This window comes from Chanos chanos, chromosome 10 (genome assembly GCF_902362185.1).
Source record: "Chanos chanos chromosome 10, fChaCha1.1, whole genome shotgun sequence".
NCBI classification, from domain to species: domain Eukaryota; kingdom Metazoa; phylum Chordata; class Actinopteri; order Gonorynchiformes; family Chanidae; genus Chanos; species Chanos chanos.
In genome coordinates, this window is record NC_044504.1 from 31,094,615 (window position 1) to 31,115,964 (window position 21,350).

Below are 21,350 nucleotides of genomic sequence, written 5' to 3' on the forward strand. Positions count from 1 at the left end.
CGCACTCTCTTACACAAGTTAAATGTCACATGGAAAGGAAGGGGGGAAGACATGTCTACAGTCAGAGGGAAAACAGGCAACTGAAACTCTGAATGCACGTGGAGGCATATGTCCATTTCTAAAAGCAAATGTTGACTGCGTTACCGCCCTTCAAACATTTTCCTTAAAACGCGAACATTACTCTGAGTTACTCGAAGACTTATTTTCCGCAACCAGAAAAAAAAAACAAGTCTAGAAAAATAACAACCAAAGACAGAATATCTGCTAATTATTACTGAGAGAAATCCTGAACTTCGAAGGTATAGTAGCCCTGTCATTGCACACTAACTGACGGTTAATATATTCACGAGTCTTAGCGAGTACTGGTGTCTTAACAGAAACATCTGTTGAAGGTGAATGTTTGAATGAGTTTGGACTTTAATGTAATGATGGCCTCACCTCTCCAGTGTGTGTGTCTGCCACTCTTGCAACATCAACTCTAGAAACTCATAGCAGCGTCTAAAGGGAAAAAAAAAAAAAAAAAGCAAACAAAAGACCCCACTTTAATAGACTGAATAACAACTGAGATTTTGGTCATTTGTTTTGCAGCCTTTGGGTGTCAATGTCATCTCATACTAATGCAAAGAAAAATCACAATCTGAATATGTGCAATCCTTTGTCATTATTATCAGTATTATTACAACTATTACTATTCTTCTGCTTCTTCTTCTTCTTACTGAGCAGTAATAATAAGGCCTTACCTTCTGACAGCCACAGATTTGGACGTGCAGTTGCTTGTGATGATCGGGATGAGGCGGGGGTAGTGGGTGTGCTGAGAAAATAATTGAAATAAAAAATAACATTTCTGTTATCTGAGCATGGACAAAACAGAATCATGTCTGAGAGCCCTAAATAATAAAAAAAAAAAATATTTATACTGAACTTGTTAGACATATACAACAGACACGGTTAAAATAATTTTGGAGGAAAAAAAACTAAAAGAAAAAGATAAAAGAATTTTCTAGAACATCAAATGCCATGTAGCAGAGCATCCTCATGACACAACATACAGCCCATAACAGCAACTGTGACCACGCTTTACTAGTCTGAGAGCTCATTCATAAAAGACATGATTTTTTTAGCTTTTCCTTATCATTAGAGAACTGGATGGATGTTAAAGTGCTTTGAAAGTGCAGAAAACGATTCCACTCAAGCCTTACTCGTAAGATGAGGCGAATGGCCGCCACTCCAGAGGTGGCCATAACTTTGGCGCTGTTGGGCACGAGGTTGAGGAGCGTGGGCATTATTGTCTCTGCCCCGTGGTCAAATTTGTTCCTCAGCAATGAGGACAGATGCCTGAGAAATGAAAAGAGAGCAACCGATCACTGTCGGCCTAAGTACCCTGCAGCTCTTATGAGGCCGTTTGAATGGAAACGCATCACGGCAACATTTGTGCGGCGGTAAATTATGGAGTCTGTTTCCACATCCATCAACCAGCTGTTCTTCATGAGCAACCCTTCACATTCAGCGTACACCTCATTAGAGGTACATTAAATCTCACATTAATGAAAGACTTGCATTGCAACATGGTACATCAAAGCCGCACGTGAGTGAGGCAATTCAAGATACAAACGTTATCTTGCCAGTTATTTTTCCTATAAACATAACATTCTAGGTAGCACACACAAAGGGAACTATGACTAAAAATGTTAAAATAAAATACTTGTATAGATGGAGCAGTCTTTTAAAACACCCAATGATCATGCAGGCTTGTTTTTTTTTGTTTTTTTTTTTCCAATCATTAATACCTGTTGACTAACATTAAATAAAGGAGTGAACAAAATGGAAAAGAGTCCATTACTCAGACCAGGATGACTTGAGAGATAACTACTGCATGACATACCCTAAGGTGATGCAGGCTTCACGAACCACTTGAGAGCGAAGGTCTTTTGCAGACAGTTTGAAGGCTGCTTCCAGCTGACGGAGCTGCTGAGAGAAACACTCGTGCTCCACGGCTCCGGCCAGGAGCAGAGACCGCACTTTCTTCAGCTGCAAACACAAATGATTCATTGGATCAATCGTGCCGAGAAAAGAAACCGATAAGACAAAATTCTGATTCTAGGCCAGGGCCTGGGGGTTAGGGATGTAACGATGGATGTGAGTGTGAGTGGTCAGAGAGATCTATAAAGAACAAGCGCTTACAGCCGCAACTCTGAGCTCCCAGTCATGCTTGTCATCAGATAGCATTTCCCGAATCTTCGTCAGTGAGTCCTCCAGCTCTCTACTGGAATAAATCTGCAAAAAGAAATGACTCAGAACTCCACTGACAGCAGGGGAACGATCGGCTGGAGAACAACTGGGGGGTCCTCAGTCCTCGGGGAGTCCGTAAGTGCGACGGACACTTTTAAATTTAATACTTAGAAAGTTCCTGAAAGGCATTTCACTGCCATTATTTTCTGTGTCTACCTCTGGACATTTTTCATTATCAGTTTGAAGGAAAACAAATGAAATTAAAGCCATTGTCTTTGAAGAGTGACAAATTCCTGGTACACACTTGCCTTTGAAGAGCACGTGGCAGGTTCACTACTCACCACCACTGTCTGTGTATTGTGTTTCAGAAACAAAATGGCAGCTCTATGAGTGTGTGAGCGGTTTACCTGCACAGCGGGCACGTCCTCAAAGGCGCGAATGAAGTCCTCCTCATCCACAGCTCCTGCAGTGGCTCCTTCTTTTCCTGACAGGGAAATGCAATTAATATGTTTGAGTCGTAACCGATTCCTACTTTTATATCTGTCGTGAAATGTACTCTTTACAACCTTGTCTTCTGAGCATTGTGATCATCTTAGCTGACACCCTTCTTTAATGGATTAGGTTAAAACCTATCATTGTGATAAGTGTAAGACTGTAGCGGTGTGCTTGTTAAAACCTGTCCTTTGTGCTGCCCTCTGTCCAAATCCCATCATGTAGGCCCACGGGCGGCTGTCTGACAAGCATCCCGTGTTGTTACATAAGCCTGTTCTGATTGGTGAAAATCAGTTACTTCTTGGGTGACCTCTAACGACCTTGTGTCCTTACTCACCGCTCAGTGACTCTACAGTTCAAAAACAGATAGACCAAATGCTGCTCTTCTAGAATAGCAGCGGGTTTTCAGAGTACCTGCATCCTGAGAAGGCTTTAACGTTAAGGGCCATGCAGCCATGCACATGTAGAGGCTCACATCTATCATTCAGAACCCTGATTTCACTGGATTGTCTGTTAGCTACGAGTGACGTATAGGCTAACACTAGGAGGAGGTGCAGCAATCAGTTGTGCAAACAGGAATACACACAAGGTTGCTGCATCACATTAAAAATGCAAGCGTTCGTGTTAAAACCAAACTGTCGGAAATTAAATCAAATCACAAAGACAAATATGTTTAACATGGTGCCACGGGAAAAAAAAATTCTGGGGCTTTCATCACAATTCCAGTGTTCATTATATATAATACAATAGTCCAGACATTATCATCTGAGGGATATTTTCCAAGCCATACTAAATTACTATACTGTAAAAGGGCAGGCTATGGTGTGGGGGTGTGTGTGTGTGTGTGGGGGGGGGGGGGGGGGGCGTGGTTTGGTGGTCTTACCTGCTGTCCTGGTTCCAGAAGCTGAACTGGGTCTACGCATGGAGCCCATGCTGCCTCCCCTTCTGCTGCTGGAGAGGCCCTTAGAGGAGGACGAGGAGGAGGACCTGCCCCCATCCACGGAGTCCTCATCGTCAAAGTTCTTATCTGAAGAGAAGGAGAACCACATTTCAATCAGTGCCTGATGGGTTCCCATTGGTTTTTTTTTTTTTTTTTTTTTATCATCTACCCATGTACTGTACTTGTCTTCATTGAGAGAAAGCAACATATTTGCAACAGGCATCAATCCGTACTAATGCCCCACGCACGTGTATCATAAGCTGGCTTCTCTGAGCATTACATAAACATGCACTACTTTTGTCAAACGTCCAATACTTCGCATGCATTAAATATCACGGTCATATTCCAGGAGAGATGCCTTTTAGCCAGATTTGACTGAGGTAGTGTAGGTCAGGATAACAGCCCTTTCAGTCTACTGATCTTTGTTTCTCAAAGCACTTAATAAAAGGAAATGATTAAGACCTCCTCTTTAATGAGTAACTACAAATTTCTTCTTCAGCGCCAAAATATAGTTATTTTATACCAAACCCATCATAACGGTGTCGTTATGCTACTGCTTATGGATAAAGACCTTACAGGCATCATTCAACTTTATGGAGGCATACAAAATTAATTTGATCGTACCCACCTCAACAGAATTTTTACATGAACATGAATAATTCAGAAGTACAAGATCACAAACAACAATGTTCAGCCACAGACATCAATGCCTCAAATAACTCAAGAAAAATTTATACTTAGTCACAATACAAACATTCCCCCACCACCATCATAACACACACACACACACACACACCTACACCTAGATGCAATAGTATGTTTTCAAAACACACTTTCAGCCCTGGTTCCTCACCTATTTTTAAGCCTGTGCACACAAAATACATTATGGCCTTCTAGTACACATTCCTCATCCCAGTGTTCAAACACACAGCTAAAGACACATGCAATCAAGAAAGGAAAACGACAGAAAAGAAAAGTCTGCCCAAAACTAGTTTTATAAAGGTGCTGATACAAGCAAGATGAACACAAAGAGAGAGAGAGAGAGAGAGAGAGAGAGAAGGCAGAGATGCAGAGAAAGAAAGACGGGGTCGGTGTTAGCGTAGCTGCTTACGGGCACAGATCCTCCTACACACCAGCTTCCTCAGCATGCTCCCAGTCACACTCTTTAAACTGCTCTTTCAACTCTCAGCACCAGCAAGAGATCGGACAGTGCTCTCTCTTCTCCTCTCTTCTTTTCAGTTGTGTGTGTGTGTGTGTGTGTGTGGGCTGGGCTGAGCTGTTGGTCTGGTAAGCCTAACAAAGCACTCTCAGGGGGATCTTATGAGGCAAGCTGTCAATCCCACTGACTCTCAAACCAGAGAGAGAGAGAGAGAGAGAGAGAGACTGATGAGACTAAGAGCCAGGAGCAGTGGTGTCACCCTTGTTGGCATGAATGGTGTAATGCACATTCACTAGTCATCATTCTGTCTGGCGAAAAAAAAAAAAAAAAAGAGGACCTCCTGGAGTCTGTTTTCAAAAACATTGGCTTTTATGAAGTACGGCATGTCCAAAGACACTTTACCCTGTGAGGGACAGTATCAATGGATCTGGTACAGAATAAATCAGCGAACCAGCAGGAACAATCCCATGCTGTCTCCATGCTACCAACCTTGTGACTGGAGCAGCGAGTGAATACACGTCCTGTGTGAATTCTCTCTTCACTGTTGGGTATGTGGGAAGGATGCAGTTATAATACATCTAACTCAGGCAAGACTGGTAATGTGTTAGCAGTAAGGGAAACTATAATTAGGGTCTACGACAGAGTGACAAATTATTTCTAATGGCTGTCTGTTGAGTAATGATAACTGCTTGCAAATGAATGCTTGATAAAAGTGACTTCCACTTGGTGTCTGTGTAATGATATTTCACACTTCTTGAAAAGGGGGAAAGGCCAGTCAGACGCTATTAGGCAATACAATGAAAAGGTGTTAATATTCACATGAAACAGAGACCTAAAATGCATTTTCACCTTTAAAGACCATTTTACTGGAATGCCATGAAAGGGCAAACACAATCAAGCATTTGGCTGATTGATTGGAGGCCGCGCGTGCACTCGATCACGAGATGACACAAATGTCACACTGATTTATCCACGCAAACGTGAGACTAATGTCACACAGGCACAAAATCCTTTATGTCAAAGAAGCAAGAGAGATAATCAAACCGCACCCAAGTCTCTCTGTACTTCTCTGTGTGGGTCACTATTTCACTCTCTCTGGAGACGTGTAATAACCAGACATAAGCACCACCTGTTCGTAAGGCACTGTGCCAGCCTGCGCGCCTCATTTAGAGCTCAGCAAAGTCCTGATCAGCTCTTCTGCGATCCATACACTGGATCCCAAGAGGGATGTACAAGTTTTGGACTTCATCTGTGCACAAATATTTTGTGTAGTTGCTATTTTGGGTGCAACACATGATGTCTTTGTTGTCTTCCCCAGAGAAACACTCCAGAGAAACTGATTTTTTTTTTTCTTTTAACTATTAAGATTTCCAAAGACTTCAAACTGTTCTGAACAATTTTTTTTCCATTTCAAATTGTTCAAATATCTACCTCAGAATCCCAGTTACATTATTTTAAAATCTATATTAACCGAATAATAAAAAGCAAGAAAACAGCTTATTAAGATTCTATGCATTCTGATTGCAATTTTTTGGGGGGGGGGGAAAGCCAGTTAAAGGCCAGTCAAAAGACAGATTGTTAAGCAATGTCTGTTCCATTTTGCTCATAAATTTATTTCAAATATTTGTTTATGCCTTTACTTCTCAGATATCTACAGGCTGTCAATACATCTCCATGAAGTGATTTCCAAGCAACACTTCTTTCCTAGCTGAACACTGATTGACTGATTTCTCGCTTATTATTTCCACAGCGCTCCGCAGACTCCACTCCACTCTCGTTGAGGGAGCCTTACAAAAACAGTAATCAGAGCAAGAGCAAATCTGCAGGCGAGGTAGCATCCATCAGGAAGTTCAGAGGTCTCAACACTACAGTAAGGGAAGTGTCCCAGTTAAAACAATCCTTCAAATCCAGCTTCATTCAATCAGATACACGATATCAAACAGCAATGAGCTTGTTAAAAAAGATGGATGAGAACGAGTCACATAGGTTAAGCCTAAAATCTGTCCAGGGCGGATCCTGGCTCACAATAACTAAGACTGGGAAGCAGCAGAGAAGTTTGTGGGAACAGGAAGACGGTTTAGCCTGCAGCTCAACAAAGGTAGCGTCTGCTCTATGAACCAACGATACCAGTCTGAACCAGTAAGCATAACAGGATGTGTTCAGATAACACTTTAATTAAAATCCTACCAAAATAAATCCCCCTTAATTGACAAAAATAAGGATAGGGTTCAGAATCAGTTTAGCACCGTTAACCCTACATAACCGATCTTCTAAACCAGTTACTAAAAGCGTTGTGAGGGAAAACAAATGAAATTATAAAATACAAAGATATATGCACATGTCGATTGCTAATGAAGCTAAATATTAAAACAATAACACTTTTTTTATTTAAAAACTTGGTGAATATTAGCGCATATAACATTATAATAATGTTATTTAGATGACAGTAGTACTGCAGTGCTTGTTGCTGTGTCTCTCCACAGGGTGGCACCCTATCCTGAGCTACTGAGCCCAGAATCCTCCTTCAACTCTTCAGTGAATCCTCTTTGTACCAGGTATCATCCATAATCCTCCTGCCATAGTTTTATGCTCTGGGATTTCAGTGTGATCGATTTTTCCCCACTCTTCTCTTAAGCTGAAAAGCACGCAATCTTTCTAGCTACTGCCTTATTATCATCTATTCATTTTTGAATCATTATATGCAGACTTACAGTCAGGTATATTAAACTCGTCTGTAGGGTTTTTTTCCCCCTCTAACCATGCTGAATGCCTTTCATACATCGCACAAAACTTATCCCAGATAAATGTTATATTTTTGGCATACAGGCCTCCTCCAGGACTTGGGCGCTAGAAACAAAATCACTGCACATTATTTTGCACATTTTCAGAAATGCAAATAAAAACATCATTACATGAAAACATGGTTATCACAAGCATTAAATTTGCTCCATCACTCAACAAAGAATAGAATTAGAAGGAACACACTCCTACCAAATCCTAATGGATATTTTAAAGTAGCATTAGAATATTCCGCAGATACAGTTGAGTTATTTCATCTTTTGGTATGCATTTCCCACCCATGAGAGGGTGCAGCTGTCTCTGTTACTGTAGAAAATTATGAGAGAAGCATTAAAGACACATGTTGTCTCTTTTCTCTTTAGCACAGCTGTTTACATTTGTATTGGTCAATAATGACAGAACTTCATCTGGATTGGGCAGCTGATTGGACAGGCTTAACCAATGAAGAGTGAATGATATTCACATACTGAAGAGGAAACATGAAAGCTCAGTGTGAAGTGTATTGTCTGACTGCTTTGAAGAGATCAACATATGTAAAGAATAGTGTATTCACACACACAAAAAAAATGGCTATGTTTTTTGTGTGTATTTTTTAAGACAACAAAAGGAAAAGATTCACAAGGATACCTCAGATGAGGCAGCATGAAATAAGAGCGTTGCCTAGGTGAACAAGCATGCGAAAGATCAAAAGAAAGACGTTGAAAAGGTTGAGCCGAAAATGACCTTAAGCAGAGCGCAGCAAACTTAGAAAAGAGCAGTCTCCACAGAAAAACTGAAAATGCCATGCTAGCCACGCTAGCGTTTTCACTGAACTTTTCATTTACAAATGTCATGATTTAAACTCCAGTCTCCCGGTGGAAAGGGTTAATGCGCATAGAGCTGTCTAATTTCCAGTCAATCACAAACTCCAGGCAGCGCTTTAGAGAAACACTGGATGTCGGTATTGAGGTGAATACCGCCTGCAGTGGCTATTGTGCTTTGCCAAATCATATCCTTCACATTAACTCTGTTATGGGTTAAGCACTGAGATGCCCTGGCTTGTTTTCTTGGTTGTTTCTTGCCTCAAGACAAGCTGTTATTTGGGCAAAGACATTGGCTGTCACCCCAATGGTGCTTAAGGGAGCAGACCAATAATGTTTGTGCTGGACCTCTGCTCATTCTGTTCGGAGTGTAATCTGACTTACTGGCTTACTCTGCGCTGGACTCTCTTGTGACAATAAACAATAAGTGGAACAATAAAGCTCTAGTTCCCATGGGGGGAAAAAAAAACAGAGAGTAAAAAAAATAAAATAAAGAAGAAAAAAATGACATTCCTCAAGATATATTATCATAGGATAGACGGATACATGTGTGTGAAAGATGTATTTGAGCTTGTCTGTAACTGAGAACTTTGGAAATTGGTTTCACGTTAAGGCACTTGAAATTTATTCGACTCACCACTTCCAAACGCAGATTCTTTGCACGCATCCTTGAAATACAGCCTTACATTTCAAAAGCCATCAACAAGTCTGCACGATGAGTTTACATTTCGAACATGAAGGAGAGGTCAAGATGAGAGGAGTAAGACTGTCTGTGTCAATCAAATTAGTGAAATACAGCAACTGATATCCTCAAAAAATAATCCTCTACCCCCCCCCCCCCCCCCCCCCCCCCGTCCAATGTAATACTTTCAACCTAAACAAAGCCTCCTCAGAAAGCCCCCCCACTACCCCCCCACCACGCCAAGAGACCGGATGGTGCTGGATGACAGTAAGGACCATCCTACAGCAACAGCTGTTGGGTCAAACAAGCGTTTTGTTTTCAAAGTGTCTTTGCTACGTTGAAACTGTCTGGACCTCCAACCGAGGAGCCCAGCCACCACAAAAGATCACAAAGCTAAAAAAAAAAAACTCATAAAAATCAACCCCTCCCACCCTCTTTTTAGGTATTTTATACCCCCCTTTCTTTTCACTCCCCCAACATACTTGATGCATTTCACCCATCCGTATCACACTTGATTGTTTCAGCTGAAATGAGTTGGAAATGAGGCAGTCATCACACAGTAATAGCTAATTAACGTATCCATTTCAGCACTCCATTTACTAAATGAAATGAAACAAGGTTGTTTCCAGCCTGATTTGAGCCCAGCAGTCGGCCGAGATGCGACGACAGAGAGGAGGAGAATCAGTGAGCTGGGCCGGGGGTGGAAGAATAAAACATCAAAGATCTGGAAAAACGTGTACATAAATTTAGCCTGTTCAGAGCAAGCGTGCTTGCGTGGGCGACAGGATCCAAAATGTGAGATCGTAACAATCGGGCCCTCTCCAATGAACAGAGAGGAGTATGTGGTGTGGTCCATATGACTGTGTGTGGGTGTGCTTGTATACTGTCTCAATATACTATGCGGTGTTAAAAAAAAAAAAGGCACCATTCACAACATGAAGACACCCAGGCGGCCGGCTACACACAACTGTCGCTTAGCCACCATCACAGGCTGGATACAGAGAGCACAAACATAACTTCAACAAAGACCCACTTTCTTTCGTCTAAAAATATTACATGGCTTATCTCAGATACTATCAGTTTGGGCTAAAACTAACTGAGATTTATGTTAGTTTCTCTGCTTTCATCAGCAACTCACTGTACATAACTACAGCCAAGAAAACAGACTGACTGCAAGAGGCACGGAACCTTTTAATATTCATTTTTTATACATTCATACATTCTTTTAACTTTTCACTAAGCCCCCAGGACCATACATTCACTTCTATGAGAACTCCGTTTTAAGGCAGCAGCTTCCCAAACTCCACTAACTACACAAAAATAAAACATGACCATTGTTGTAACACCACAAATCAAGAAGTTAAATCACTCAAAAAGGGTCTTTTATGTGAAACAAAGCAAAGGTATGCTTCCAGAACAATGGGGAGAAAAAAAAAGAAATCTACGACTGGGATTCTGCGTGTGTCGATCCAAAACAGCGCAAATATCAAGTTCTCTCCGGCCCTTTGACTGTCCGGGACGCTTGTAACCGTACCCTACCGCAGTTGCATGCTGCCTAAATGTTAGGAAGTGAATGAATGAGGCCCGGTTATTCCCTGTGGGTGTCAACCGTAACACGCACTTTTCACACACAGCTGTCGAGGGTTAAGCCCCTCTGTCAGCACCCTTCCTGTCGCTGCCGCCCTGCCCCTCTGAGAGGATAATGGTTTCCGCAACATGCCCCGAGTTCTTCATAATCAGACTCACTCAATTATTGAAATAGAGGCACCAACTGATAAAGTGGGAAGTCTTGATTCCGTAAGCTGATAGTGAGTTTCCTACGCCAAATATCTTGGAGGCTAAAACTGATCCATGGTTTGAGGACGCATTCACCGAGAGTGATTATTACTCAGTAAATACATTCAGTAATTGCTCCTGAAGAAAAAAACCTGTTACGTTAAGAGACTGTTCAGGAAAGGACAAGGAATATTCCGGAATATCCTATGCATTCAAAGAGAAGTAATACCGTTGTTTGGGAGAGGAGTTTTAATCTTTTCCGCATGATCTGCCAACGCTCAGTGATTCCAGGACAAAAGCTCTGGTAAGTTTCAAATAAATCTGGCCCCACAAAAGAACTTCAGACTGATGATAAATTCTGGAATAATCCTCTGATAAAGCGTTTCTTTTTACGGAGCAAAAAGAATGGACCATATCAAATCAGAGATATACAATGACCAGCAAAAAGTCCAATCTGTCAGGCAATATTAATCCAACTATTACTAAAGTGCTCAAGCAGACATACAGCTTCATCTGATGTTGAGTCTGCTTCTGACTTGACAGCACAGGTCTCTTATGATGGGGCAGTGAGCAGCTAAATTAAACCTACAGTACAGTCAGACGAGAGACGACACAGGAGCTAGGCTGTCTTGTTTTGACGCAGTCAGCAGAAAAACTCCAAACGCGACGTGTTTATGTAACAGGGCTGTCGGACATACACGGTAATGTTCAATCTTCTTTCCAAAGCTCAAAAGCATGCGCACGCACGTCCACTCACGCACACTCACATCCACACACGCACGCACACACAAACACGCACGCACACACACCCACCCTCACTGATCCCCTGTGTATTATGGCCACAAATATGGATGCCAAGTTTAATTCAAGTCTCTTAAGTCTCTGTCTGAGTCTCAGTTTCCTTTCCTCCTCCTTGTGCCGCGTTTGACAGTTTCTTAGCACAGCAAGCGATAAAAGTCTTATTTTTCTCCGGCTCGTTCTCCATCGGCGTTCCTGCAGGGATCTCCATACTCACAGCACGAAACGTTCTGGGCCCATTCTTTCCCCAGTGCGCACCATGTGACAGGAACAGGTGACACACATGACCCGGGACGTCTTTGAACAGGTCACCGTTTAAAATGTGAGAACTCTGTTTCTCTGTATACGTAGTGCCAGCATGAGCAGTGTGGGAAAACTAAACAGCTGTACTTTGTTAGGAAATAAACACACACACACACACACACACACACACACACACGGCAATGAGAGGATCCTGGATCGCTAATGTACTTCATCCTGAACACAGTTTTGATTTAAAAAAAATTAAAAAGTCTTCCACGTCTTTGGAAAAAAGTTTTAGTATTTGCTTGATTCAGCAGCGGTGATAGTTGATGTGTTTATATTTATGTTCCGTGTCTTTGTTTACACAAAACATTTCCCTTTCATACTCCTCATACAACATTTACTTCATGAATCTTCTGAACAAAAACAATGAGAACAAAACTCACCTAAAATATCAGGGGTAAAGAATTCTCTCCGTTCCGATCTGCCGGTATACAAAACCGATGGAACAAGCAACGTCTTAGATTAAAAATAAGAAAATGATTAGCCAGCCATTTCATCTTTTATATCTGCAGTTTATTCTGTTTGAGGTATACCGTACATCAAAGTAATCTCTGCTCTAGCTATTGTTTTGGGGGGGGGGGGAAAGAGGTCACCGATCACTAGGCTCATTAGTGGCTAGACAAAATAACCCAAGACGACGAATGAGACAAACATTGCCCAAAATCAAAGCACAACTGATTTTCAAAACCATAACAGGCATTCAAACGATTATGTACAACCTCTACCTGAAAGCAGAATTTTCTGTTCTGTACAAAATGATTTGAAGATATAGCTGAACAGAGGAGAAAAAGAAAACCACCATCAACAGCGACGTCGTCACTATGAAAACTGTAAGACGTGAGAAAAGAGATCTGAGTACCATTTCACTAAACCAAATAGCCTTGAACATGTATAAAAAGTGAACAGGTTTTTATCTGCATGAACTGATCCCAAACTAGGCATGTGTGTACAGGCGCACTCCCACGGATGCACACACATACACACAACGCCCGCAGAAACACAAACACACGCACAAACAGAAAGAGACACACACACAAAACAGCAACCCACACAAACGCAGACTGAAACACAAAAACACGCAGAGACACATACACAATCACCTTTTCTCAGAGCACTTGCTTAAAGCAAAAAGGATTCCGGTTAACCCAGGATATCCTGTTCATTTCTCATTGATATTTAAACAAGACATTTCAATCTTTCCCTTACCTTCTCCTGTCGTCATAGTGGAAGTGTTTTGTTTTGGGGTTTTTTTTTAACTCAGAGAGAACGGAGAGAAAGCAGGGAAAGAGGATCCTGCTCAGGCTCTGTCTGTCAGTCTCTCTCACTCTCTCTGCTCTCTCCTCCCCTCCCCTCCCCTCCCCTCCCCTCCTTTCCCTTCCTTCCTACAGCCCTGGTCTTGTGACTTCACCCAAGACAAAAGCCACCCCACGGTGGCTTCGCTTTTTTTCTTTCCTCTCTTTTTTTTGGCTTGAAAATAGAACCGGTTTAGAGAAAACTATTTTGTCAAGAGCCAAAATCAGTATGACGCACCAACTACGCTGCTAAAACAAAAAAGTCCAACCACGACCTGGGTACAGTGAAGCAAAAAAAAAAAAAAAATGCCGTGTTATTGTTGTTTACTAAATGTCGTTGGTGTTTACTAAATGCGGACGGGACGAGTTCAGCCCGAGCGTTTGTCATCTACGATACGAATGAAGTCGACGTTGATCTGCTCAGGGCAGCCTTGTTTTTCTTCCTTCCTCTAACCAGGTAAATCTTCTAAAACCCTGAACATCACACGACGTCACGGTGCGTTTCTCCTCGTCCAGTGCCGCCACACAGGAAAAGCGCCGCGGACATCCAAGGACAGCTGGACTGAGAATCTGTGCAATATTAACAACTGAAATGAAAGAGATTTCCTGTTATTTAATGCCATTATAGTTGTTGCAGATGTCGGCTGAAATATGCTGAAAACTATAGACGCGGCTGCTTTTACTTCTGAATGTGGGATAAGCCGTTGGACTCCTCAGAAACACGTGTGGAGAATGGCTTTATGGCTGCCTCTGACAATCATCTGGACCTGCTTTGTTCTTTGAAAGTCGCCATCTCCAGGCTTTTTCTGACGGAGCGAGACAGTTTGGAGGGAATCAGCGGTCTTTCAGAGCAAGGCGAGCAGACCTGGATTCTGCTGGATCCGACGGGTGAGCCTTAACCGTGAGAGTAATAATAGTCATACGGTAACCACAGGGGAAGCCGCAGGACAAGAGCGGCTCTACACGAAAACTTCTCAATACAACAGTGTGTTTTACAGCATGTACAACGACAGTGTCGTGTCTGCTAAGCTGTAGCAAGGAGTAGATTTACTTATCATCTGATATTATTTAACGAAGATATAGTAACAAGCATTCTAAACAATAGAAATACTGAATCCTTCATAGGATATGAATGAACCAACTCACACTTCCTGAACTCCTCATTAAAAAGGCTCTGTGACAATATCTAGGCTAGATAAATCAGAAATAAGAAGGTGAAAAAAGAACTGTACACCCCCCCAAAAAATACATGTCATATTTGTACTGCACTGTACAACATCTTAATCGCAAATCATTTTAAAGGAAGGTCTCTTTCTCTCATTATTACACAATCCTGAGATCCTGCTTCTCTGTAAGAACCAACTGCTGAGTTTTCCCCTCAGCAATCCCCACCACACAGCTTTAAGTGTAAACACACACACACACACACACACACACACACACAGAAGTCCATCAGCTAGAATGGGGCAGAGTCAGCGTCATGCGTCTCACAGTACAGTCATCCCAGAGCTCAGCAACACATGCACAGGCTGTGAGTGCTGTAAACACACTCCTGCTTCAAATACAGCAATAACTCCGCGACATGGACGCAAAGCCGGCTATGTGACCAAACGCTCCTCTAACATTATGACGTCAAGGTTCAGAAATAGCTTAACATACACATACAGTACGGAACAAACGCGACACGCGTACTTAAATTTGACATTGGCTCCCTCAGGACATGCTGATGGAGATTAAGTTAGCTCTGTGTTATGCCCTGGCTACACTGAGGGAATGTGACCCAGCGCATGCCAACCTCCTGTGGGGAAACTCATCTAGCGAGCAGAATGCTAGCCTGGCCCACAGCCCTGTCTACCAACACACTGACAGAGAGCGGATTCAGGCTGTGGTCAAAGGGGAGAGAGAGGGAGAGAGAGCGGATGTGAGGATTTGACCTTGAGTAAGGGAAATGAGAAAGAGAGAGAGAGAGAGAGAGAAAGTAAACGAGAGAAATGAAAATGGGGCACAGTTTTTCTAACTGTATGCAAATGAACATTGTCAAATATAGCTGGTGCTAGCTGACGCAAAGACAGCAACACCACAAAAGTGAACGAGGCTGAAGAGGAGCCCTAAATCTGTTTCCTGAGGAGAGGGGCATGAAGACGCACGTTGAACTGAAGATTTTTTTTTTTTATTTTCTCCACTGATCTGCCAAACTTTGGGCAATATGTTCTCTAACAAAATGAAGCTACAATCTTTTCACAATTAAAATTGGAGAAGAAAAAAAAAAGCCACGATTCAGTCATTCCCAAATGAGCAAAGGGAAAGATCCAATAAACAAAATAGCTGAGCTGCAGCTCCATCACAGAATCCATCACCAGATGTGTGACATGAACCTTGATGCCATACAGAGGTGAACGCTGTCCCATACGAGGGGCTGAGGAGAACAGGATTCTATGTTTCTACCACAGGAATCTCTACCACAGGTGGTCTTAAACATCTCTAGTGAGTGTCTGGTCAACATTGGCCAAGTCCTAGAATTATCACATGCCCATGGGCCACCAGTCTGGTGCTTAAAAAAAAAAAATTCAGCTTCCCCAAAATACTAATGCCACCTCTCTTGTTCTAAAGATATGAGAGATTTTGGAAATAAAATTTAGAAAGGAGGAGTTTTCCACTTAAAAGAAAAAAAAGAAGAAGTTAAAGCTAGAAAATTGCTGAGGACTTGCCCATCCAGGAAAGATAAGGTAGGGTTTCGGCACCAACCTGAGCCTGAGGAGAGGATCATGTTTCCAGATCTTTGGACTTCGTCAAATCTGCTGAAAATTACATTCAACCTGAAAGAGAAGAAGAGGAAACAGATTCAGACTCCAGGAGGAAAACAAACAAGTGCTGCTCACAGTCAAACTGACTGCACTCTCAAAAAGAAAAACACTCTTCTGTATCCTTCAGTTAGCCAGAAGGACAAATTTCAAATCGAACAGCTCTGTGAAAACCACTGTCTCTCTGCTTGGCCCTTTCTATAGCCTTGCATAAGCTTTTACAATGACATGCCCGACTGATGAGGCAAGAACTGAGCGACGAGGGTGAATTTCTTTAATGGCCACCCAACCAGACATACGAAGCCATTTCCTGAATGACCACAATACTTGGTTTTCATTTGGATTAGTTCCTGGAAAACAGCTTAGCATAACATCATCATTCCCAAAATATGGACATCTACAATGACCTTCTGCTCAAGCTGGCCAGCATATGTATATGTAGATACCCGTAACAGCCTGCATCGCAAAATTCCTGACCCAAGACGTAACCTACAGCAACTTGCACCTATACCACTGCAGACTGCCAAGACACCTCGCTGTCATGTATCTAGTACAAACACAGCAATAATAATAACAATGCATCCAATATTATTTTAAAAAAAAATCTTCTTTTGGTTTAAGGTTTGCTCTAGCCACCCATAGCTGTTAGAGGTTTTATCTTTTATCCTTAAACCAAATTTCCTTCTCTCCTCATAACGGGTAATGCTCTCTCACTCAGCCCACCACAAACCCATACCGGGTCTCTCCGCTTCTGTATGATTACTCCTCAAGCCAACCTGCATCTCACGCTGCTCTCCATAAACTCTTGAGAAATAAAAAGAGATGCCTCCCACACAGCTCTTTTTCACGATGAGGCTCAGGAAGAGATAGACACGCTGTTTGAGTCTGTGTGAGTCACACACTCTTTCCCCCAGGCTCCAACAGAGGAAGATCACACCGCTCCACGCTCAGATCAGAGCGCTTGGCTAGCACATTCTGCCAACTGCACATCCTACAAATGCTACAACTTAGCAATTACTTCCCTTCAAAAACCATTGATAGATTTTTGTTGTTGTTGTTGCTGTTGTTAATTATTCATAAGTACTAACCCTTAAACATTGTGGTTAAGTTCTCACTAATCACTTTTGTTATTTAAAGGATTACTGTGATGCCAGGACTTCAAGCTATGACCAGGAAAGAAACACATATAGCGTGAAGAGTATGTAGTATAATCAAAAATATGCTTTCCACTGGAGCATGCTTTCTATTAAAAACGCTAAGTCACTGAAGTACTGCTGACAGAGAGAATGTATAGACACTCATATTTAATCTGACAAACCAATTATTCCCATTCTAGAGTGTGGCTAGATCATTTAAATTGTAAATAAGAAAGAGTACACAGTGAGTGAGTAAGTGGACTGAGACTCTTCTGCTGGGTAACTAAATCCTAATACATTTTAATACTTTCTTAAAGAGATTTTGCTCCTGCCTGTTTCATTCTATGCAAATTGACAGCATGCGTCCCAAATTAGGTTATGAAAATTCTTTATTCCCAATGGCAGAGAAAGTCTTTGAAAAATAAATAAATAAAAGACGAGCTCTCGGCTATACGTGTTCCTCCCCGTTTTTCGAAGACAGCTTTTTAAGTATTCCAGGCTTTTCACTGCATTCAAACAAAATGCAGCACAGCACCGCGCTCACGGTTCCAAAAAGAATCATGAGTGTGCATATGGGCAAGGTTTAGTATTTTAACTTGAGGAGCTTAATCTCCATTTTATTTAATTGTGCATTTATCTGAAACAGTAACAGGATTAAAGATGAGATAAGACACTGGGCACAGGTGGGTACAAAGAGCACTCAGAGACCACTATGGAAAAAAAATCATTAATCTCATTATCAGAACTGCTCCCCAGAAGGAGTCTAAAATTAGCTTAGCCAAGAAAGGGTAAGCTACCCCCAATCTGCTCCCAAAAGACTTCATTAAGAATCCCAGGTTAACAAACTCAAAGGACTGAAATTAAAATAAGACCAAAACGGAATGGCAAAGAAAGCAAGGGGTAACTCATTTTAGTACAGAATGGTCAAAAGGTCCTAAAAACTAATCCTGCACACCATGCACCAACTCTTGTCTTGCATCGAAAACTTTCAAGTTTGAAGAATTATTGGGACAGAAAAAGTGAGTTTGACATTGCTAACTGACAGCTATTTGACATTATAGTACGGAGTGACTAATATATAAGAGCATAGACCAACAGTAGAATGAGAGACTAGATGGAGAGGGGAAACTTGTTTTGCAGAGAATTAATTACAGAGTGTGACTTAACTTGGTGAAATATTGTGCCCTCTAGCCAAGCTCTGTTTGGACACTCATAAAATCACAAACAGAGCCAGGATCAGACACACAGATGCTTACTGAATTCCTGGAGCATAACCATGTTTCCATCAGAGGTAACACTCAACAGATGCTATTGCCACACTCACACAACAAACAAATGTACAACTGTGTGTGTGTGTGTGTGTGTGTGTGACTTCAGTCGGCAAATTCAAGCCGGAAAACAAAATGTGAAGTACGCACCAAGGGCTTCTAAAGCAATGGAGTAACTCAGCCATCGAACTGACCTCATGTGAAGGTTATGATAGGCAGCTGGTCCCAAAGAAAAGCAGATGAGTTCATTTAATCATAATTAAGCTTGGATACAGACTAACTAAATAAAAAAGACTTTAAAGAACACCATCCCTCCACGTTTGAAATGGCCAATTACTCATGCTTTGTCGGACAGACCTCTGCAAGGAGTGCTATGTCTCGGTTTGGCGTGTCATTTGAAAGCCCTGCAGTCTCGGTCCTGCCATCCTTCTCAGATGCCACAGGTTAGGGTGGCTATATACTGGTAGCCTATAAAAGCTGGTCATTTGTCCTTAGAAGCATGGACCTTCTGCCTGGGTCTTATGGGAGCTTAATTAGCTGTGATAGTGCTCAGTTTACAGTGATATACAAATGGAAAACTTTTAGCAGAGGGAGCAGTCAAGACTGCAGCAGAGGGTTTCTTCTTTTCAATTTTGTTGTATATTACCCCATGAAATCACTTAAAAAAAAACAAAAAAACAATCAATTACTGTGCATTAATTTTGTTTAGTCTGAGCACATATCAGAAGGGATTAAACCTAGAGCATTTGAAAAACTAGGTCTTAACTGGAATGATGTTTAAATTCATAAAGGAAAAACTACAAGAAAAGCAACATACTGGACTAAGTCTTACCGTGACTGTGGGAGTCCTTTCTTGCTAAGGTCCACTCTCACCCTCTCTCCTACGTGTCTGTAGATTTCCACCAAGCAGTTCATAGCCCCATCGCGAACCTGTGCGAGACATAGAAATTAGCCCCGTCAGTATAACATCCACGGATTTCGACCAGTCTTTAAATTTGATCAAGGTTTACATTTGGAAATACAAAACACTGTTCTGATAAAATTACCGGAACCTTAAATAAAACATTTGACCTAAAGTATTGTATTGTGCACTGTTCTGAAGATTTGATGAGGCTGTGAAAAAGGGGTGAGCAAGGGAGCAGTTTCCTGTTTCAGACAGGATGTACTTTTGGAAGTACATATTACAACGTTGGAAGTTTTCTGGGGGTTTTGTGTTTTGTTTTGGGTTTTTTTTTTTCAAATAAACTTTGCAACACCATTAAGCTTAAAAATAACATCATACAGCATTATCTTACATAGGGGCTACTCTACAGGCAAAGAAAGCGAACATAGTCTTTTCTCAAACTTCTGCGACCATGTTTGCAACATGCTATGATGTTGTTTCACATCAAATGTCTCTGACAAAGGCCACCAGCAGGGGGCACAATATGCCTCAGTAAAAGACAGTCAGTTTTCCAAGCCTTCAATTCACCTGCCTGTACTTTACCCCTCATTTTCTCTTAGTTGGATATTCTCCCAGTAAATTCAACAAACACACTATGTTTTACGTAACAGGCTGTTTTAAGATACCGCAATGAAAATGTGAGTTCAACGGGTTATCTGCTAAATAACTTTTCATCTGACACCAAATGAGGAAAAACCAAGAGTAAAAACAGTACCTGACTGGTGGGGTCTCCTAATAGATTACATATATGGGGTACAATCTTGCTTAATGTTAAGCCCTGGGCGCCGTATCTGGAAAAGAGAAGGGGGTGGGGGAGGGGGTTGAGGACATTGACTGCCATCATGGGGATAACAGCGTTCTCTGCCAAAGCCCTGGTAATAATGAGTGCCAGTATTTCTGAACAAAAACTATACCATGTTCCCAAATGATACTCAGAAAACTCTACTGGCATTTATAGAAATCATATTGTCCACAGAATATGTTACATTTTGATGAAAAATCTGTTTGCAGTGGAAATGACACATGGCGGTAAGAGTTATAAGGAGACGCATTGGTACTTACGCATTAAGTGTGGCGATAAGACAGAGACAGACTCCTTCCCTGGTCCTGTTGTTCTTGTGTTTGAATCCTCCCAACATTCTGTCCCACACATACTGAAAGAACAATAGGCCGTTAACAATGGAGTTCTCAATACACTGTTGAGTTGGCTGAGAAAAAAAAAAACGCAACACAGCATCCACTAACTTAGATTGTTGTCTTAGCATTACAAACTAGTCAGTCAATCCACATATGTGGATGTGTCCTTTCATAGTTACTTGGATCTCAAATGTTCACGGACTTTATCAGTGTTGTCATATGCATGTAAAAACTGTAGCAACCCAACATCAACATTTTAGCAAATGAAGAGTCCACTGTAGATTTTTTTCTCAATCATGAAGTTGGTCTACCGCAATCGGTTCATTCAACTCATTGGAAATTAACAGAATTTAAAACTAGCAAGATCAGATAAAAAACACACAGAAATGACCCTAAAAGTTATATTTCACTCAGTAAAGTACCTCAGTACAAAACATACTGTGACAATGAAGATACCCACAACAAAATGTGACTTTTAGTCAAAGTGGGAAACAAAGCATGCATTTAAGCTATGTATGATTAAAGTAGTCATCACTGACAAATGAAAGTGCTTTTGTTTAAAAGGTTTCTGTTCTGTTCCTGTTAATGGACATGGAGAATGTAAGGGGATACCTGAGGATTAGCAGCCTGGTCCATGATCTTCAACAGCAATGCTTGGTCCTGTTCTCTCACTTGGTCTTTGGCATCACCTAGCCGATCTATCAAACTAGGGAGAACTGAAAGCACAGACAGGGCTTTAGTTATCACAACACAGAGGCAAGAGCAATGAGTTAAGCAAAACTCTAAATGCAG

The 21,350-nt window shown here is 41.6% G+C and overlaps 1 protein-coding gene across 2 annotated transcripts in view; it reads right to left on the bottom strand.

Moving 5' to 3' along the window:
• The window catches only part of clasp1a (cytoplasmic linker associated protein 1a), a 64,582-nt gene that overhangs the window by 25,912 nt on the left and 17,320 nt on the right, over positions 1-21,350 (bottom strand). For both annotated transcript variants that reach the window (XM_030786798.1, XM_030786797.1), the window contains exons 4-15: positions 21,171-21,274; positions 20,484-20,575; positions 20,137-20,212; positions 19,311-19,408; positions 16,019-16,089; positions 3,605-3,748; positions 2,637-2,713; positions 2,182-2,274; positions 1,883-2,028; positions 1,200-1,335; positions 741-811; positions 439-498 (exon numbers count right to left, since the gene is read on the bottom strand). In XM_030786798.1, the coding sequence (XP_030642658.1) occupies positions 439-498; positions 741-811; positions 1,200-1,335; positions 1,883-2,028; positions 2,182-2,274; positions 2,637-2,713; positions 3,605-3,748; positions 16,019-16,089; positions 19,311-19,408; positions 20,137-20,212; positions 20,484-20,575; positions 21,171-21,274 (1,168 nt within the window). The remainder of the gene's footprint in view (positions 1-438; positions 499-740; positions 812-1,199; positions 1,336-1,882; positions 2,029-2,181; positions 2,275-2,636; positions 2,714-3,604; positions 3,749-16,018; positions 16,090-19,310; positions 19,409-20,136; positions 20,213-20,483; positions 20,576-21,170; positions 21,275-21,350) is intronic.